Source organism: Lissotriton vulgaris, chromosome 3_1 (assembly GCF_964263255.1).
Source record: "Lissotriton vulgaris chromosome 3_1, aLisVul1.2, whole genome shotgun sequence".
Lineage (NCBI taxonomy): Eukaryota > Metazoa > Chordata > Amphibia > Caudata > Salamandridae > Lissotriton > Lissotriton vulgaris.
This window is the reverse complement of record NC_141689.1, coordinates 473,289,381-473,308,258: the sequence shown is the minus strand read 5'-3', so window position 1 is coordinate 473,308,258 and position 18,878 is coordinate 473,289,381. Positions and strand designations below refer to the sequence as shown.

At 49.1% G+C, this 18,878-nt stretch overlaps 1 protein-coding gene across 1 annotated transcript in view; it reads left to right on the top strand.

Annotated features, from left to right (window-relative positions):
• TRIM23 (tripartite motif containing 23) overlaps window positions 1–18,878 on the top strand; it is a 429,923-nt gene that overhangs the window by 310,468 nt on the left and 100,577 nt on the right. The window contains exon 5 of the mRNA XM_086960694.1: window positions 13,523–13,705. Coding sequence (XP_086816820.1) covers window positions 13,523–13,705 — 183 coding nt within the window. The remainder of the gene's footprint in view (window positions 1–13,522; window positions 13,706–18,878) is intronic.

The following is an 18,878-nucleotide window of genomic DNA, read 5'->3' as shown; positions in this document are numbered from 1 at the left end:
GTAGCCGTCAGGCCCTGGGGCCTTGTGCATCTTCAGGCCTTTAATGGCATCTAAGACCTCCTCCCGGGTGATGGGGGAGGACAGTGATTCATTCCACTCTTTAGAGACTTTCGGGAGAGACAGACCTTCCAGGAATTTGGATTGTGCGCCCGGATCGAGAGCGTCACTCGAGTAGAGTGCCCGAATATGGTCGCCTTGTCAGCATCTCTATGCTGAACAGAGCCCGCCTGGTCGCGAATTCCCCCTATATAATCTTTCTCGCGTTTGTCCCGGAGTTGCCGGGCAAGATGGCGCCCGATCTTGTTGCCCTGGGAATAGGAGGTGCGCCTAAGTCGCAGAAGAGTAAACTCCGCCCTGTTATTATAATGGGCCCTCAGTTTCCCTCGCACCACCGTCAGGGGGCGCAGAGTCACCCTGGAGGGGTTCGCCTTGTGGGCCTGTTCCAAAGAGGCCAGTTCCGATTCCAGAGCCTCCCTCTCCTCGCGCCTCAGCTTGTTCAAGTTCGCGTTGAGGGCGAGGCATGTGCCCCGTAAAGAGGCCTTGCACGCGTCCCACGTGGTATACACCGACGTGTCCGCAGGTGGATTGAGGAGAAAAAATTCACCAATCGCCTTGCGTAAGGCCTTACATGATTCCTCATCTCGCACCAGAGCTGCCGGGAAATACCACTTACGCCAACCATCCCCCCCGGTGGCCCAATGTAGTCCCAGAACCACGAGGCTATGGTCCGATAGTGAGAGCGGAAAAATATTAGCCAATTGTATGTCCCCCCCGAAGAGCCTGACTAACCAAGACATAGTCAATGCGGGAGTACGATTGATGTACGTTGGAAAAAAAGGTGTAATCCCTGGTCTGTGCATGGAGAAAGCGCCAACTGTCAATCAGCCCCATGTCTCCTAACTGACGTTTAGTTTCGTCTGAGAAGATGCCAGTGTCTGCCCTGCGGGCCCCAGAACTATCTAAACCCCTGTCCCATACCATATTGAAATCGCCTAGCAAGAGTAAGTGACCCTCCACAAAGTCCCCCATCTTGTCCAGCAGACCCTGCAGAAAGCCATTCTGTCCCGCATTAGGGGCATACAATACAGCAAAAGTAAACAGGCGGCCACGCAACAATCCCTTCACCAGCAGCCAACGGCCTTCTTTATCCACACTCACTCCCATGGGCTGAAAATGCAGGGAAGCCCGGAAGAGTAGGGCTACCCCTCTATGCTTCGTGGTCGCAGACGCCCTGTAGATAAGGGGGAACTGCCTATGACGAAGCCTCAACTCATCCCTCCTAGCCAGGTGGGTTTCCTGGAGGGCCACCACATCCAAATGATGATCCATGATGTACTTCCAGAGTTTCTGCCGTTTCTGCGGGGAGTTAAGGCCCTTTACATTCCAAGTTCCTATGCTAATAGGCATAAGGGGCAGTAAAGACTCCACGCCATGCTCACAACCAGACAGCCACGGTGCCCGCACCGGTTCCGCACACGCACCAGGACCCAAGCCCAAGGAAGAGAAACAGACACAGGGACTCGAGGGAAAGGTCCCGGCCACAACCACCCCGAAAGGCCCACATGGTCATTCCGCAAGTCCCGCGTGGCATCCACGCTCCTAAAGTACGCGGGGGTCAAGGAAGTCACATCCCGAAACAACATACGAAATACAGGAGAGAATATCAACAAAGGCACCTTCAATACACACTCATCACACACTGTCGCCGCCACCCCCCCCCTGGACCCCCATCCCCAACCCAAACCGCCCTGTCATAACATCCATATTCAGAGCGCCAACAGACCCACCCTCTACCCCCCCCAAGAACAAAGAACAACAAAATGCAACTCAAGGCACTGAACCTGAACCTCGCAGTCTTCAGTTCCAGTAGGCCATGGTTCAAAAGTCCCCCACTGGACTGGAATCGGGGCAGGGGTGTCCACCTGGGGACCCCCAGGTCCAAAATCCGGGGTGTCTTCTCCAAAAGTACCATTGTACCCCGGGGACCTCAAGCCAAGAGCCCCTCCGACGCCACTCCATGAGTTCGGGGTCACGCTGCTCCAGAGCTCATCTGGGAATCCGTCATGGTGGCAGAGGCCACCGAAGCCACTGCGGCCCCTCTCTCCTGCTCACTAGTCGCCAAGTCCGGTCGCCGCCGCTCTGGGGATGGGCCCACCCTGTGCCATGAGGAAGAGCGACGCCGCCTCCGGAATGGAGAGCTACGCGCCTCCTGCGACGGTTCCGTTTCCTCTATACCTAGGAGATCCTTCACCTCTCGCAGGGAATTGATCTGTCGCAGCCGATTCTCCCATCGAAAGATGATCCGGAAAGGATGGCCCCAGGAGTAGGATACTCCGCGTTCCCGGAGAAAGGCGGTCACAGGCCGGAAGTCCCTTAGTTTCTGCAAGGTTGTCGCCGCCAGGTCCTGGTAAAGCTGGGGGCGATGGCCCCTAAATTGCAACGAGGCAGTGGTTCTCGCTTTTCTCAATATCTTTTCCTTCACCTGAAAGTCATGCACGCAAACGAGGATATCTGGTGGCGGCCCCCCGCCCCTCCTGGGTAGCCCCACTCTGTGCACTCTGTCCATCTGGATGTCACGCACCTCTTCATCCTCTAAGATCTGGAGAAACAAGGCCTGGACGTACCCACGCAGGTCCCCCGCTTCCCCGTCCCATGGCACCGCTTTAATACGAATGTTATTTCTTCTGGAGCGGTTCTCCAAGTCTTCTGCGTGGGTCTGCAAATCCAGATTTTGCTCCGTGAGGCGTATGATGTCTTGTTGGAGCTGGTGCACATCATTCGCCATGCTAAGGTCATGGTCCTCCAGCGTCGCCACCCTTTCGCCAATCCCATCCACGTCCCTCCGTACCTCTCTGAGGTCCGAGGCCAACTGTGTACGGAGTTCGGTAATGTCCTCCTTGATAGTTGCGAAGAGTTCCTTCATGAAGGCTTTAGTTGCCGGCGCCTCATCATCTGATTGTTTGGAGGAGCCGCTGGCCCCCGGCGACGCCGGTTGCTGCGATGGTTTGGGGACTCCCTCCTTCCCCGTTTTCCCCCCTCTGCGTTGCGAGTTGGACATGGCTGTTAGCTGTTTCCACACTCCTTCACTTAGGCTCTAGATAGCCGCTGCCGGGAGGATAAGACTCAGGACGGTGACCCACCGCGTCAGGACGACCTGTTGATGGTGCTGTTCTCCTTCCCCAGAGTTCATTCAGGTACGCTCCGTCGGTAGTGCGGCCTCGCCTTCCCCAGGGCCACCACGACTCGCCGATGCCTCAAGTGTTCAAGATTCTGTCCAGCCCCAGGGGCAGATAGCGGGCGGGAAGGCTTTCACCTCAAAGCTGGCATCCAGGCACAGGGCTTGCGTGACCCCAATATACGGCACGTGTCCCCGCCAACGGTCAAGACCAGGGACAATCCGGTCCGGTCCGCCAAAGTCAGGGCTCCTCCAAATTGGCGCCAAGCGCCCAGTCGCAAGAGGGGCCCACCACCCAGGCGGGCCGCAATCTCGGCGCTCCGCTCCCCAAAATCCGTGCTTGCAAGCTGCGAACTCTCCGCTCCCCCCAGGCGCCAATGTACAGCTTAAGGGTGCGGCCGCGCCGGTGAAGTCGCCGCCGGGTAGGTCCACCTCAAGTGCAATGCCAGGCCACTCCACAGTATCGATCAGCAGGGCCAACTTTCCCCGATGGTATCCAAAGCACCGCCACCACCGTGGTCCGGCCGCCAGGCCTTATGTCCCACCTTGCGTTTCGCGGGCGTGTGCAAGACCACGCGCCGGCCCTCCAGCCTCTCTCACTCACCAGGTCCGATTCTCGCAGATACCAACGTGGCGCTCGCTCCTGCGCAGATATGTGGCCTCGTCACCTCGCAGCCTTGCTTCTCCTCCTCCGCCGGCAGGCACACCGATCTACTGCCCTCGGTGAGATGGGTTTCTCCTGCTCTTCCCCCGTTGGGCAGGCGCTGCAGCGCTCGGGTCTGCTCCGGGCCCCAGGAGGCCGCCACTCAATTCTATGCCCGGCTCCTTCTGCTGACTACCGGCGGCGTCCAGCCACCGGCGCGGTCCGCCGAGTGTTCCTCCCAGTTCCCTCCGGCGACCGTTCCTCCGCCGGCGAGTCCAGTTCTCCGCCTCTCCCGCACAGCGCGATGTCACCAGCGCTGGTGCTGCGCCAGGGCCCGGGTCCGCTCTGCCCCCTCCGGCCTCCAGATCACGCGAGGCCGCCGCCTCACAGGCCGCAGCTCGGCTCCTCTCTGTCGGTTCTCGCTGGTCACCCTTCTCTAAAGTGACGGCACCGGAGCACACCGCCAGCAATCGGCAGCCCCCGCCGACCGAGTAGCACTGGTAGGACGCCTTGGGACCCCGCTATAAGCCGCTATGCAGGATCGGCGTCGGAGAGGCTCGAGAAAGCGTCCTACTCCGACGCCATCTTGGCCACGCCCCCCGAAGTTTGTATCTTTATGCATGTGTGTCGTGTGTTTTCAGGGCTTTCTTTACTGTGGATCATGAGTTTGAAACGCTTTCTTTGCTAAGTTGATTTCTCAAAAAAGTAGACATTTTGGGACTTGCACTGCTGGTTCCAATAGAACCGAAGTTTTGAGAATTACAACATCAGTTATCAATCTGGCAGGTCTAGGGCTTGCAGATGTATTGGGCATCAAGAAACCATTGTACTAATATAATCCTAAGCTCAAGTCTAGGTATGCATAAATTAACATATCGGAAGACACTTCTTCAAAGTGAACAAGACAAATTATGGTTTAAATCTTTTTTATTAAGTTCTGCAAATGGAACATTAGCCACCACCTACATCCGGAGGCCAGTGGGGAGAATCGTTATAGTGATAGTCAAGAGAAGGCAGAATAGAGAGTAGTAGTAAGTAGAAAGGTAAGAGAGGGACCTTTGTAGCTAATAGGAGTAATTGTTCCAGAAAGGGAAGCATGTCATCTCAGCTGGTCAAATTTGCCTTGGTGGAGTGTGTCTATCCATCAAGGAGAGTGTCCCGTTGAATCGAAGTACCCTTAAGTATCTAGAGCAAGTGAGTTCAGTGAATTCCATTGATAAATCCTATAGTGGAGCCCCATGTTTTGTCATAACGGGGGAGTTTATGCATGATGCTTGCTGTTAGTTTCTCCATGCCAACCACTTCCCAAATCTTATGTAGCCAATCTTATGGAACCCCATCCGTTTCTTATTTAGAAAGCAGCACTTGTTTGGCAGCGCCTAGTGCCAGGGTAATGCCACTTCCCCGGCATTAAGTTGAGATGGTAGGTTAAGGTGTTCGGGAGTCCCAGGAGTGGGTAGCTAGGGAATCTGGGTATATCTGTATTATAAGTGGTATTTCTATCTGATAATATGGAATCCCAGAAGGGTTGTATCTTCTGGCAATGCCGCAACACATGTGACAGAGTAACTAACTACCTGGCCCCACCAATGCCAACAATGGTTCCCCCCCCCTGTGCTTCCAGTGTGCTACCCTAGCTGGAGTATAGTACCAGTAGTGTGCTATTTTGAGAAGCATTTCTTTCCCAGCTGTGCTGCAGGAGGAGGCCCTAGCTCAATATATTATGTCTTGTCATTCTTTGGGGGAGAATTCACGCTCACATTCAGATTCCCATCTACGCTGTGCAGGGGACTTAACTCGCTGTGTGGGTGAAAGGTGAAAGGAATATATATCCAAAAGCAGACCGTTATCTGATTGTAGAGTTAAAGACCATTTCTCAAATTTTGTTAGTGGGCAACTTGCATGAGGACGAATATGGGCTTGCGTGGCCCAATGCCGCACGGCAAGATATTGCCAGTAGGCACCTCTAGGCAAGCTATATTCAGAAGAGAGTTGGGAAAAATCTATTATCCCCTCTTCATCACAGAGGTTGCCAATTCTCTTGCATTTAGCTTCGTGCTATTTGACACAGCTATTTCCTTCCCTAGACAGGTGGAATTCCAGATGACCTATAAAGTGGGTCAGCAGGGATGAGGCCACGAGGTTCAGGCACTTTGTCCAGCACGTTCAGTTAGGCCCTCGGAACCGGTGAGATGTAGACCCCGATTTGACGGTGTCGTTCTAAACATGGATACCGGCGGTTGTGCAGTGATTAAAACACTAGTGTTTCTCCGATGTAAGCCTGTACCATTCGACCACATAGCACAGCTGGGGTGCCTGATAGTATTGCCCTAGGTGTGGAACATCCAGTCCTCCATCTTCCTGTTTAAAGTATGTCTGGTGGCGTGCCATGCAGGCCTTCTTCCCGACCCAGACAAAATCCACCAGAAGGTACTGTAGTTTGGCGAGAACCTGAGGAGGAGGCTGCTGCAGCAGGGTCTGCATCACATAGAGGACGTGGAGAAGTAAAGTCATTTTGATGGCGGCCAGCCTGCTCAGCCATGACAGTGTAAGTCTCTTCCAGGTCAAGAGTTCTGCTGGAGTATTCGACAAAAGGGCAGCATAGTTCTCCCGGACCGTCCAGTCAATTGCAGGAAATATTTGCAAACCCAGATAGGTGATGCCATCTGGAGCCCATACAAATGGAAATGTCGCCACTAGACTGGTCTGTTCAGTCTTGGGGATAGTCCAGCTGAGAGCTTGCAATTTTTTAATGTTAATTTTGAACTCTGACACCAAGCCAAAATCTTCAGTTTCCAGTAGTAGAGGGTTAGGAGAGGTGAACGGCTGAGTAAAGAAGAGCACAAAATCATAGACATGGAGAGAAATCTTATGTTCCCTGTCGCCCATATGGACCCCAGTTATTGCGCCATGTTGGCGAATACGTTTCGTGAAGGGCTCCATATATAGAGCGCATAACTAGGGCGACAGAGGGCACCCCTGTCCGGTCCTCACGAGATCTTAAAGGGGCGAGAGAACACCGTTCACCCTAATCCGTGCCTTTGATTCATTGTATGTACAACCCACCCAATTCAAGAACCTCGTACCTAGACCAAACCTGTCCAGCGCCAGCCGCAGATAAGGCCAGTGGACCCGATTGAATGCCTTCTCGGCGTCCACCGATAGAAGCCAAGCCGACATCAGGGAGCGCTGGACCTTGTCAAAAAGGTGACACATTCACCTAGTCCCATCACTGCAACTTTGTTACAGTATGAATCCAGACTGGTGCGGATCCACCAGATCCCTCATATATGACGCTAGTGGAGCAGCCAGGATGCTAGTGAATATTTTCAATTCAACATTTAGCAGGGAGCTGGGGCAGTATGAGGCACATCGCTATGGTTGTTTACCCAGCTTGGGTATCACCACTACCGCAGCCATGGCATGAAAGGATCAAGAGCTCAAGCGCCACTGAATGAATTAAAAAGACATGTGAGAAATGGGGCAAGATTAGGTGCAAAGATTTTATAGAAATCAGAGGAAAAGCCATCTTCCCCAGGCTTTTTGCCTGAGGTGAGTCCCTGTATGCTCGAATCACTTCATCTGGGTATATATCTGCGTCCCATGTTAGCTGCCTCTAAAGTCGGCAGAGAAACCACTGTCACCTGGTTCACATAGGCCACTGCCTCTTTCTCGTCCAGAGAGTTGGCGGAATAGAGGGCAGTCTAGAAGTTTTCAAATTCGCTAGCTATGAGATTGTCCATTCGTATTATCTCCCCCTGAGATCCTTCGATCTCTGCGATGTGGCGTTTAACTCTTTGGACTCGAAGTTGATATGCCAGGAGTTTCCCTGCTTTATTCCCCCCTTCATAATAGCGCTGTTTAGTGCGCAAGAGCGGATACTCTGCCTGGTCGAAATCCAATGCTTTCAATTGCTTTCGCTTAGGGGTAAGTTGACATCTAGACTTAACAGAGCCCGTAATCCGATGCACCCCCTCCATTTCCCTAATCCGACCTTCCAACTGATCCTGTTTGTCCCTCGTGTCTTTATTTTGCATAGCTGTTATCACGATAAACTGACCCCGGATCACTGTTTTCAAAGTGTCCCACAGCAAGGGGGCAGGGGTAATGCCATCATCATTGGTATTGTAGTAATTTGTATTGCCCCCTCTACCGCTTCAATATTTGTATCGTATGTGAGCAAATTGTGATTCAGCCTCCACCTTCTTTGGCAAGTGTGATCCCCAGTCAAATGCAGGGTGAGGGTAATGGGAGAGAGGTCCGAGAGCTCCACTATCCCTATTTTAGCGTCTTGTATTGCTAATCTGGCATACAAGGCCGTCAGGAAAAGATCTATACCGGCATAGGTTTGGTGAGCTGCTGAGAAAAAGGTGTATTTCCGAGCAGTGGGATCGCGCCGTCGCCAGAAGTCAACCAGACCCACCTCAGTCAGCCACTGTTACCCGGATTCCGAAAGTGCCCCAGAGTGTCCCACCCTCTGCATGGATCTCTCTATTTGTGGTTCGCTCACTATGTTGAAAGCTCCATCCACTATAAGGTCCTCATCTGGGGATTTCCTGATGGTGTTCAATGCCTCTCTTAGGAATACCTCCTGGTGGTCGTTTGAGCTGTACATGGAAGCAAGCATGTAAGTATGTCCCCTCATTGCCACTTGTAGTGCAAGACTTTTTCCTGGTATCACTACCTGGGTGTCTAGCATCCTTCCAGGGAAGTGTGTTGCGAATAGGATGGCCCACCCCCACCTTCTACCCTGCTACAGAAGAGAAGTGTTGGCGATCGAACCATCTTGATCGAAGGCGTTTCCAGTCAGTGCGCATTAAGTGTGTCTCCTGTAAAGGCAACTGTCCCATAGGGAATCCCTGAGCAAAGTAATGAGCATGCACCTTTTTACAGGTGAATTAAGGCATCATGTGTTGAGGCTCAATAGCGCGACCCTAAGGGGAGCCATTAAAAGAGAAAAGGATGCAAATGTGCAGTGTCGGGCCATCCCGCCAGAGGGATCAGGGAACCACTCCCATGTGTCCTACACCAAGGAAGGGAAACAACAGATACTAAGGAGGAACAAAGAGATGCCCAGCTTGTCCCTGCCCTGTGAGGTCCCCAATTGTCTTGTATATTAGGAAGGATAGGGCCCATAAGTGGTCTCTGCATTATTCCCATGTGAGTGATATCCCACGTAGTGCACCAGCAGAGTCTCTGGCATGCCGAGTAAGTTGGCAGGACTAGCCCGGGAAAGAAAGACTCTTGGGCCCCCCCTCGACTCCCTTCTGCAGTTGCAGCAATAAGAGTAGATGCAACATACCCTGGTTCTCAGGAGGGGTATTACAATCCCCAGTCCGTATGTGTAAGAGGAATGCATCCAAAAAGTATGAGAAAGAAAGGAGGAAAAGAAAGTTGAGAAAATATTGTAGCGATAAAGAGATCAACAACAAGAGAACAAGCCGAAGATTGGCAACAATATCACCGTAGTGTAAGTGTCCGTGAGACAGACAACGGAACATCACCATAATCAAAGTATAGTGGCGCAGGGTTGGGCTTCACCTTATGTGGCCAAGCTCATGTTCCATCCCAGTATCTGCAGGTAACCAGCAATCCGTGAGAATACAGTCAATCTAGTGTGACGTTGGTGTCACTCTTCTATCTTCACGATCTTGCAGCTGTCTAAGGAAAGCCTCCCATTCCTTCTGGGTCATTTTAGATTGCTGTGAATGTTTATCTTTCACCGTCCTGCGTTGCTTTCGTGGTTACGGAGTCTGCATTGCCAGTACTTCAACAGCCTCCTGGTCCAGATTCTTCCCATCATCCAGGTCAGCTCCCAGTACAGCTAGCGCCTCATTCAGAACCGCACTGCATGTGCCTCTCTCTTCCAGACGAAGATCAGCCGAAAGGGGTGCCCCCAGCGATAGTGGATTCTTTTTTTGTGAAGGTAGGTGGTAGCTAGCTTCAGGGTTCTACGCCGCTAGGAGGGTGAGGTGGAGAGGTCTTGATATATGCCCACCTGCTACCACCAAATAACACAACTGCCATGTCCTGTGTTGCCTTCATAATGATTGCTTTCTGCCTGCAGGAATAAAGGCAGGTAAATATGTCTTGCAGTTGACCTGGGCCTGTTGCGTGGTGGATTCAGTTGAGGGCATTCTCCTTGTTGCCCAAGGTTGGAGCGACGTGTCTGAAGAGCCGCCTCACAAAATTCTCCAATTTCCCGGCATCATCCTGAAGAGGCAATCCCTTTATGCGGATATTGGAGCGTCACAACCTGTTTTCAAGGTCCTCTAGGTGCAGGCAAAGGTCCTCATTCTGGTCTAGCCGCTCCAGAGCCTGGTCATTCAATTCTTCCTCCTTATGATCGCCGGTCTTCTCCAGAGTGTCCATGCGGTCACCAAGTTCCGTGATGTCAGTTATGACCTGTTTTATGTCAACAGCAACCTCCTGGGTAGTCCTACAAAGTCTTTCCTAATGTACCAAATAATTGTTCCAGAAATTGGCGAGTGATTTACTCTTCCATACCAGTTCTGGGCGGGTCCAAATCTCTCTCCTGTATGTGTGTTAGTGGCAAGTTAGGGGCATTCCCATAGTTTTTTTTGTTCCTGGCTTTTGCAGCATGTCTTTGATGTTCACCTCTTTCTTTGTGCGGTGGGATGTCATCTCGGGAAGGAATAAGCCCACGGGAGCCAGGTAGAATCTCACTGGGCCTACAATGTGGGCACAGACCGTTTACAAGCTAGTGCATGTGATTCTCACCCAGCAGGCTGTTGTAGTCCGGAACCCCAAAGTCCAACAAATCCTGTATGGTGAAGTCCCACAAATCCAGGCTGCAGTTCCTCGTACTGTATTTCCCTGTGGCCTCAAATACTCCGGTCATGCCTCCCCTCACCCTATTTCAGGTCACTAGGTCCGGGTTCTCAATTGAAGGTGCTGGTTACAGGTGTATTAACAGGTTCCTCCACGGTCCCTGCGCGTGTCTTCTGTGCCAGCGCGTCTGATCCCCGCAAGGGCACCGTCCTCTCTGTCACTTTGTCACTGCTTTCTCTGTGTGCCATCCGACTTGTTCGCAGATGTCGCCAGAAGGCCCAGCCCCGGTCCTGGACCAAGGCCTTCGACAAGGCTGCTGGCTCCTGCAGTTAACCAGAGCCATGTCTCAGAAGATGGTGCCGCTGCTCGACTCGGCTTATCTCGCAGTCCAGGGCACCAAATTAGATCTGTGGGGCAGCCCTGGATCTCCGCCACGAATCACAGCTCTCCCGGTCCCCCAGAAGCGTATCCTCCAGAGCTTCTAGCGCTGGGTCCCCTCAGGGAGTCTTCTCCTATGCCGGATGTCCTCTCCCGCCGCTGGAAATGCTATAGTGGTTCTTGGTCGGCGGAGCTCCGTGAGATGGTTGCTATTCCACCGGCATCTTGGCCACGCACCTCTCAAACAGTACAAATTAAACATAATTCACAGCGAGCAGGACACATTAGGATGCAAATAAAAAGCACTTCCATTCTATCGATAAATTGTCTGTGTAAAATAGAATTGTAATCACACCAACATTTGTAAGGGATTTCTTCACAAAGATTGTGGCATGACCCTTGTGTTCTTATGCCTGTGGTATGGCAGACTTCATAGGTTGCAAAACTTTACTTCACTCTCACAGAGACATGGAGTTGTGGGTTATGGTTCCTTTGTTTATGCTTACATTCACAATAGTAGGAGAGGAGTTGGCCTAACGGCTAGGGCGGTCGACCTCGAATCTGGGATACTGGGTTCAAGTCTCGGCAAAGACGCTGAACATCCTGTGATTCTGGGCAAATCACTTAATCTCACAGTGCCTAATACAAATGAATGTGTCCTGATGTAAAGCAACTGGTGCTAGGTAAAGTGCTCTGATACCCGATTCGGGTGAAGTTTGCGCTATATAAAACTCTGTTTAAAAACCCCCAAAAAAAACAGTACTACTATTTCAAGCTAATCCTCTTCCAGGCAGTAGTCCGCAGTACAAAATAAGAGACAGTTGACCATTGGGTGCTTTAACGGACTAAGACAAGTGATATGCATGCCAGACCATCTTTCAATTCCTTCGTATTGTCACATTAGCAATAGGCTTTAGTCCTGAGGATTTCAGTCTTGTCCCAAGCCAGTGGGATAGCAGTCAAGATTTCTGTCCCAATACCTTCTCTGGGTCGGGTCACAGAACCAACGTTCATAGACACACAGGCACTTAGGGTCAAACTATATGCTTAAACAGTTGCAGGTAGTGCCACACTTATTTTCCATGTAGACGTTGTGTAGCACTTAGAATTGTAGAGTGAATCTTCTGTTGGGCACAGTTCAGTCCCAAAAGAAATACTGTCACAACCAATTTATTACTGATAAGGACAAGCTAGCCGGGAATATGCATCTCTCCCAAAACGTGCCTCAGCAAATCGGGGCTTTCTTGGTGCCTAAGCTCTTTTTCCTGGGCTGGCCACAGGGTCTGGTTTAATGGCAGACAGCACCATCTGCAGACCAAAGCCTTACATGGCAGTTCTGTTTTTAGGTCGAGCCTAGCGCAGCGCGCATGCACTGCTCTATGGGAGGCTTCTTGTGAGCACTCCAAACTTCCCCGAAACTTCTCCCGAATGTGTGGGTCGGACTCCACCACACATTCTATTGGCCTTTGCGTGTGGCTTTCAATAATGAAATGTGTGGGTCGGACTCCACCCACACATTCTATTGGCCTTTGCGTGTGGCTTTCAATAATGAAAGCACCGAAATGGCCAAACGCGGGTGCATGTCCCACCTCTTGTCTAAATGTTCCCTCTCACGGCCTAAGGGTCTCTGGAGCGAGCAGCAGCACACATGGTTTTTCTTTGATTGAAGTCTGGAGTGATCTCTCCGAGTGGTTCTTACTGCTTATGTTGAACATACAGACGTTTTTTAGTACTTGGACAACCGATCATGACCCTGTATAGTTGCACACTGTCAATGAGTAGTGTATATAGGACCCAGAATCTCTTTGATACAGTTCGTCACACTACGTTTCAATTGAGCACTCTGTTTTTAAATTGCTGTACGCATATATAAGACACATGTGGAATAATGATATTGCTTCCCTACACTAAGTGTCCTAAACTTATCCAAGTAATAATGCTACCTGCCATACAGTCCTCACTAAGCCTGTGGCCCCCTCAGCAGTAAACAGTAGGTGCAATTCTTTAGACCGCTTCCGTCACTTCCCGCTTTACCTTTTTGACTGGGTGGGAGGAGGAGGCTGGGAGTGGAAGCTGACTTATTCAGGCTCTCTATGTGTGGTTTCATCTATACTTTTCTTGAGGCTTCTGCGTCCCAGGCAATGCCCTAGTAACAAATGCGTCCTTCGGGGCTGCTGTTCTTTATTCTTTACTTTAAACCTTCTGCTGAGAAAATCTCCAATAACTTCTAGGTATACTATTTGAATAATCTTTTCTTTACATAATTAGTATTTAAATGGTACACACAACAAGAGCTTCATATTCCCTTGCCTATATACCAAGCTCCCAAGCCACACCCGCCAGGCAAGAGTTTGAAAGGAAGGAGATGCGCAAGGTGACATTGGAGACAACTGATTCAAAGCATAAGTGCAAGCTGGTAAACTTTTAAACATGAGATTCACTTTAGTCACATTTAGGAAACAGAAAATTGGTGCTTGCTTTGAATTGTATTTAGTACATTTTCTGATTTTCTTCTTCTCTGTCTTTGTATCTAGCATGCTGTTCTAGAGGCAGAAGCAAACCAAATCCGTGCATCTATTTTGGACATGGCACACTGTATAAGAACCTTCACGGAAGAGATATCCGAGTACTCCAGGAAACTAGTTGGTATTGTGCAGCACATTGAAGGTGGAGAACAAATAGTTGAAGACGGCAATGGAATGGCACACACTGAACATGTAAGAAGTATGACTCTCTGGGTTTCACAGCTGTTTTAAGTGTCAAGTGAATTGAAAGCAACCATTGTATGGAATACCCTGTATGTCCTTTTTGTATCAATTTACAAATGTATGTAGCTTATATGGAACATAATCTGTTGTGCTCTTATAAGCAGCATAACCATGCTCTCTCAGAATACCATATTGGGTTTAGTTGAATTTCATCATAGTGATATTAGTAGGTATTCCTTGTGTTTAATACTTACAATATATATTACACCCACACCATTGAACCCCTTTTTAGGTCTCAGCCTGCAATGGCTGCGCTTGCGCAGTCTCGCTGGCGAGATTTAATGAGGTAGAGAGAATATCACTAGCGAGGTTAAGCACCGCCCCTCTTCTCCATTGGCTGGCCTCCTAAACGGTGGCCAGCCAGTGGAGAAGAGGTCCTAGTGACGTTCTCCTTTCTCTTTTAGCCCCGTCCATTTCAGATTGGGTTCCTTGACTTACTGCTTAAGTAAAAGGTTTCTTAAATTCTTTGGGGGTTGTACCGACCAGATTTTCGGACCAGATGGAACCAGCTCCTAGGAGCTCCTCTAACCCAGCCGGAACGTAAACAACTCCCTCCTTAGAACGTATTTACAATGGATATGGATATATGTATGTACATCTCGTACGTAAGGATGGGGAAAGTAGCAATAAACATGCATTGGTTTTCTACAATATCCTATTCACACCTATTAGTCTCGCGGCCACGTAGGCCCAGACTAGTCTACCCTAGGGCAGGTCTGATAATGTACCATTACGCACTGATCACCATCAGTGTTCACTCGACACGCAATCCGGCGCGCCTACACACATGGGCCTGCAGTCCCAGTGTCCTCATTTATACCCGGTCTGCAATCCGGCAGACCTACACACCCTTCTATCTTGGGTGCTCTCACTTACACACGGCCCGCAATCCGGCAGGCCTCCACACCGTGTCCCTCCGGTGCTCTCATTCACACACGGTCCACAATCCGGCGGACCTACACACCATCTAACTTAGGTGCTCTCATTAACGCCGTATACCAACGACGATCACTTTCCTATGAACACTTAGGGATGAAGTCTGTGGTTATCTATTCAGGATAGAACTACGACAATAGAAATTGGTATGGTTTTCCGAATTACAATATGTACCTTCTGCTCTTGGCATCAAATGTTCCCTATCTCCCTACTTATTCAGTCACTCCTTACCTGATCGGGATTCACATCCGTTCATGCAAACAACGTCTGACTAGAAGATTTAGATTACCCTGATTGAACAAGAATACAAGGCACATGTCGGTTCACTAAGAACTGGGGTGTTTTATTACAATAAAAATAAACACAATACTACACAATATATATATATGCTGCAAAGAAAAGTAAAGGTTAAGATGCGCGCTTCACAAGGAAAGGGCAGAGATCACCTGGTTAATATGAAGTTGGGGCTCGGCAGTCATCTAGGTTCCCGTCTCGTCTCTGTGTCTTGGCTCGTCTCGGACTCACACCTCAGCAGTCACGGGTACACGTCTGCACCACTATGCTCAATCTCCTCTGCTTCCCTCCAAGTCACTGGAACCTTGCTCGCTATTAGCTACCGTCTCTCTCTCTCTCTGTCTCTGTGCGCTCCGCACTATTTCTCCTTCAGTCTTTCTCAGAGAGTCTCGGTTTCTGAATCTTTCTCGGACTTCAAAATGGCGATTGTCTGCCTTGAAAATAATTAATGGCATAGATGCTAACGGCTAGCTGCCGCCTACAGACTGACTGACTCATTGCCTAACCCTTTCGCTAATATGGAAGCTGTCCCTTCATGGAAAGTTACGGCCAGTAACCTGCCGCCCACCAAATTCTTGTACCTCCCCGTACCAAGGACACGTTCCCAGCCGGCCGGCCTGAAGTTGTGTCTTCGGAGTGGAGAAAAATACAGTCTTTCGATAAGGGCCAGCCTGAACCGGTTCTCTCCAAGCGAACAACACCTTAAAACTAAAACATTACACTTGACCTAGAAAGCCTCTCAAGCTACCAGGCAGAGGGCAAGATGGAGTCTGTCCCGTTTAAGGCCTACAAGGCCCAAAATATGCATAACTCCATAGAAGATATACTAATACTCTTGCAAAAGGACGGATCATCACTAATACTTATATATCTATCCCCTAGCTTAAGTTTATAAGCCCTGATCTAAGGAAAAGGGTACGAAAATGCACTACTGTGCCTTATGGATAGGTCCTACTTATAGTCCTAATCCCTATACTGCAAGGGTAATAGGCTGGAGTCATCTTCCATCATCCTCCCTCTAAAAGAGGGTCGAAAAAGTCGGCTATTACACTTCACCCTTGACTCCAGTCTATTAGCCCTGTCTTATATAGAACTAACATCAGTGGAAGAATAATAAGAAACAAAATTAACTGACCTACTCTTTCTACCAAATCTACAAAATTGTAATAAAGAAGGAATGCACTGAATAAAGCAGCAAATAGCTACTAAAATACAAATTGAGATAATAACACCCCCTAAAATCTGTCGTAAAGAATGTAAGTCAGGCAACCAATTAAAGAGCCAGTCGAACCAGCCCTGGTCGATATGTTTTCTAACTTCTGCAGTCAAATCGTGAAGTCTGTCAATATGGGCCTGAATCGATTTAGAATGGTCAGAGAGGTTAAAACAACAAAGACCCTCAAAGTCAGAACAGTCATGGCCATGTTTTAACAGGAGATAATCAATCGCTGCGCGGTTTTGTAGAATAGCACGACGTTCACCCTGGGCATCTAATAACAGGTCAGATAATACAGTAGAAGTCTGAATAATGGATTTAACCATCCAGCAGGCCATCTTGCCGATTGTTTTAGCATTATAAACGGCTAATGCCGGGACACCAATAATAGAAAAAGCTAAACTAAGATACTCAGATTTAGAGTAGAGATGTATGGAGGAATCAGTCTTCATTTAACATCATAGAGTCTCGTACTATACGGGAATGGGAACCAGGGTGTGAGGAAAACATTAACAAACTTAATCTAGTGATAGCGCATGGACCTCCAGAAATATTAGCGGGAATATAGGGCCAAGAGGTATTCCCGCAAGAGAAAAGCCATCCAGTAGGCAATAACATTGTACGATAATAACTAGGAACAACTAATAAACTTTTACATGTCATATTGTTCTTAACGGAAATACATGAACTTGGAAGTCTTCGTAAACACAGCAATCGTTGATGAGCTGAAAAAGAAGTGGCAGCCCGCAACTTTAATTTTATACATTCAGAAATGGCCTTGGGATCACATGTAAAAATAAAGCACAAATCACCTTGCGTAATGTTATATGTAGTAATTTGGGAATGAATCGGGGGAGCAGAGTCAGAAAGGGCAGAACACAAAGGGCAAAATTCATGAGCCGCAAAATCGCCCAGAATAACATTTGGTCGGGCACTCGAAATATTGAAAATGTGCTGCAACGTTTCAGTGGAGGCAGGGACAGCAACCAAGCAGGTCGCTAGGATATCAGTCACAGACCTCATAGGAGTGAGGCAAAAATGCGGGGAGTTTGTAACCCGTTTAGCAAGGGTAATCCAAAAGTTCGAAGAAGAGTCCCACGCAGCGAAGGAACGCGGAACTCGGGTTCTCCAATCAACCGAAGTCGGCAGGTCCTCTCCTCTCCCGGCGTAGCAGACCAAAAGGAGTCCAACGCCGGCACATCCTGCAGCAGCAGTCCAGAGAATGATCTGAAAGAATACAAACACAGGCCTTAATCATTCTCGTAAATAACATTTGTCAGCTGGGACAGCTTCCCAGCTATCTTTCCCTGGCTTCATCACCAAAATGGTGTTGTCATGACCGGTCGCAATAACTTCAGCCTGTTCAGGGGGATGTTTAGGCGATTGCACCCAAATTTTTGCACCGGGATTATCGGTGGATCCGAAGCCCTTTTGGCCACGTATTGTTAGCAAGGTCGGGGCAGTGCCTTTCTTAATCTCACCACTGAAAACAGGCATAATCAGCAACTGAGTAACACGGTCAGATTTATTGATCGATAAATCAATCTCACTGCTATTAAGCAGAAGAACCTTAATCTCACCCTGATAATCGCTGTCAATTACTCCTCCGAGAACTTGAATACCTTTCAAGGCAAGGCCCGATCTAGGGGCAATCAGTCCAAAGCTACCGGCTGGTATACAGACACCAATGCCAGTCTCAACAATGATTCGGTCTCTACTTTTCAGAAGTGTATCATTCATAGCATGCAGGTCCAAACCTGCGGAACATGTGGTCGCTCTGCATGGAGCCAAAGCTCCGGGGGTAATTTCCCAGTACATAACAGTATTGGACATGGAATTAGGTTTTGCATCAACAGTTGGAGGAAACAAACGCATTAAAGGAGATTCAGCATGCAACAAAGGGCGGTTATTTAATATCAACAATGCCTGGAGCAAAAAGTCTCTCCAGTTTTTGTAATGCACATCAGTCAATTTACGCAGCTGTTCTTTCAGCAAGCCATTCATGCGTTCAATGAGGCCCGAGGCCTGCGGATAATATGGAATATGAAAAATCCATTCAATGTTATTTTCCACACAGAATTCCTGCACCAATCTTCCACGGAAATGGGATGCATTACCAGATTGAATTTGGAATGGGACACCATAATACAATATGAGTAATTCAAGAGTCTTAATGGTATTGACTTGGGTAGCTTGTTTGCAAGGGAAAGCGACCAATAGGCCACTATAAGTATCAACAGCTGTGCAAACATACTGGCAATTTTTGCTCATAGGGAGCGGGCCAATATAATCAATCTGCCAAATTTGAGCGGGCATTTTTCCTCGATGTAAATGGCCTTTAACAATATGAGGCACTGTTCTTTTTCTAGCATGCTGACAGATAGGACAATGCAGAATGACATCTTAAATCAAATTTAAAGGAATATGAATTCCTCGATCGGAAGCCCACCTGCTAGTGGCTCTTTCTCCAAAGTGTCCTGCTTTTTGGTGGGCCCATTTCGCCAATCCCGCCAAATCAGAATCCTGCATGTCCACCACTGCCTCAGAAATTTTAGACTTTTCATCTGCAATGTTATGAAAGAATTTGTCAAGGGAGTCAATCGGGGTATGAGCATCCACATGAAAGATTGTAACAGTACTCTGTGGGAGTAATTCCCAAATTTCTTGCCATAATTC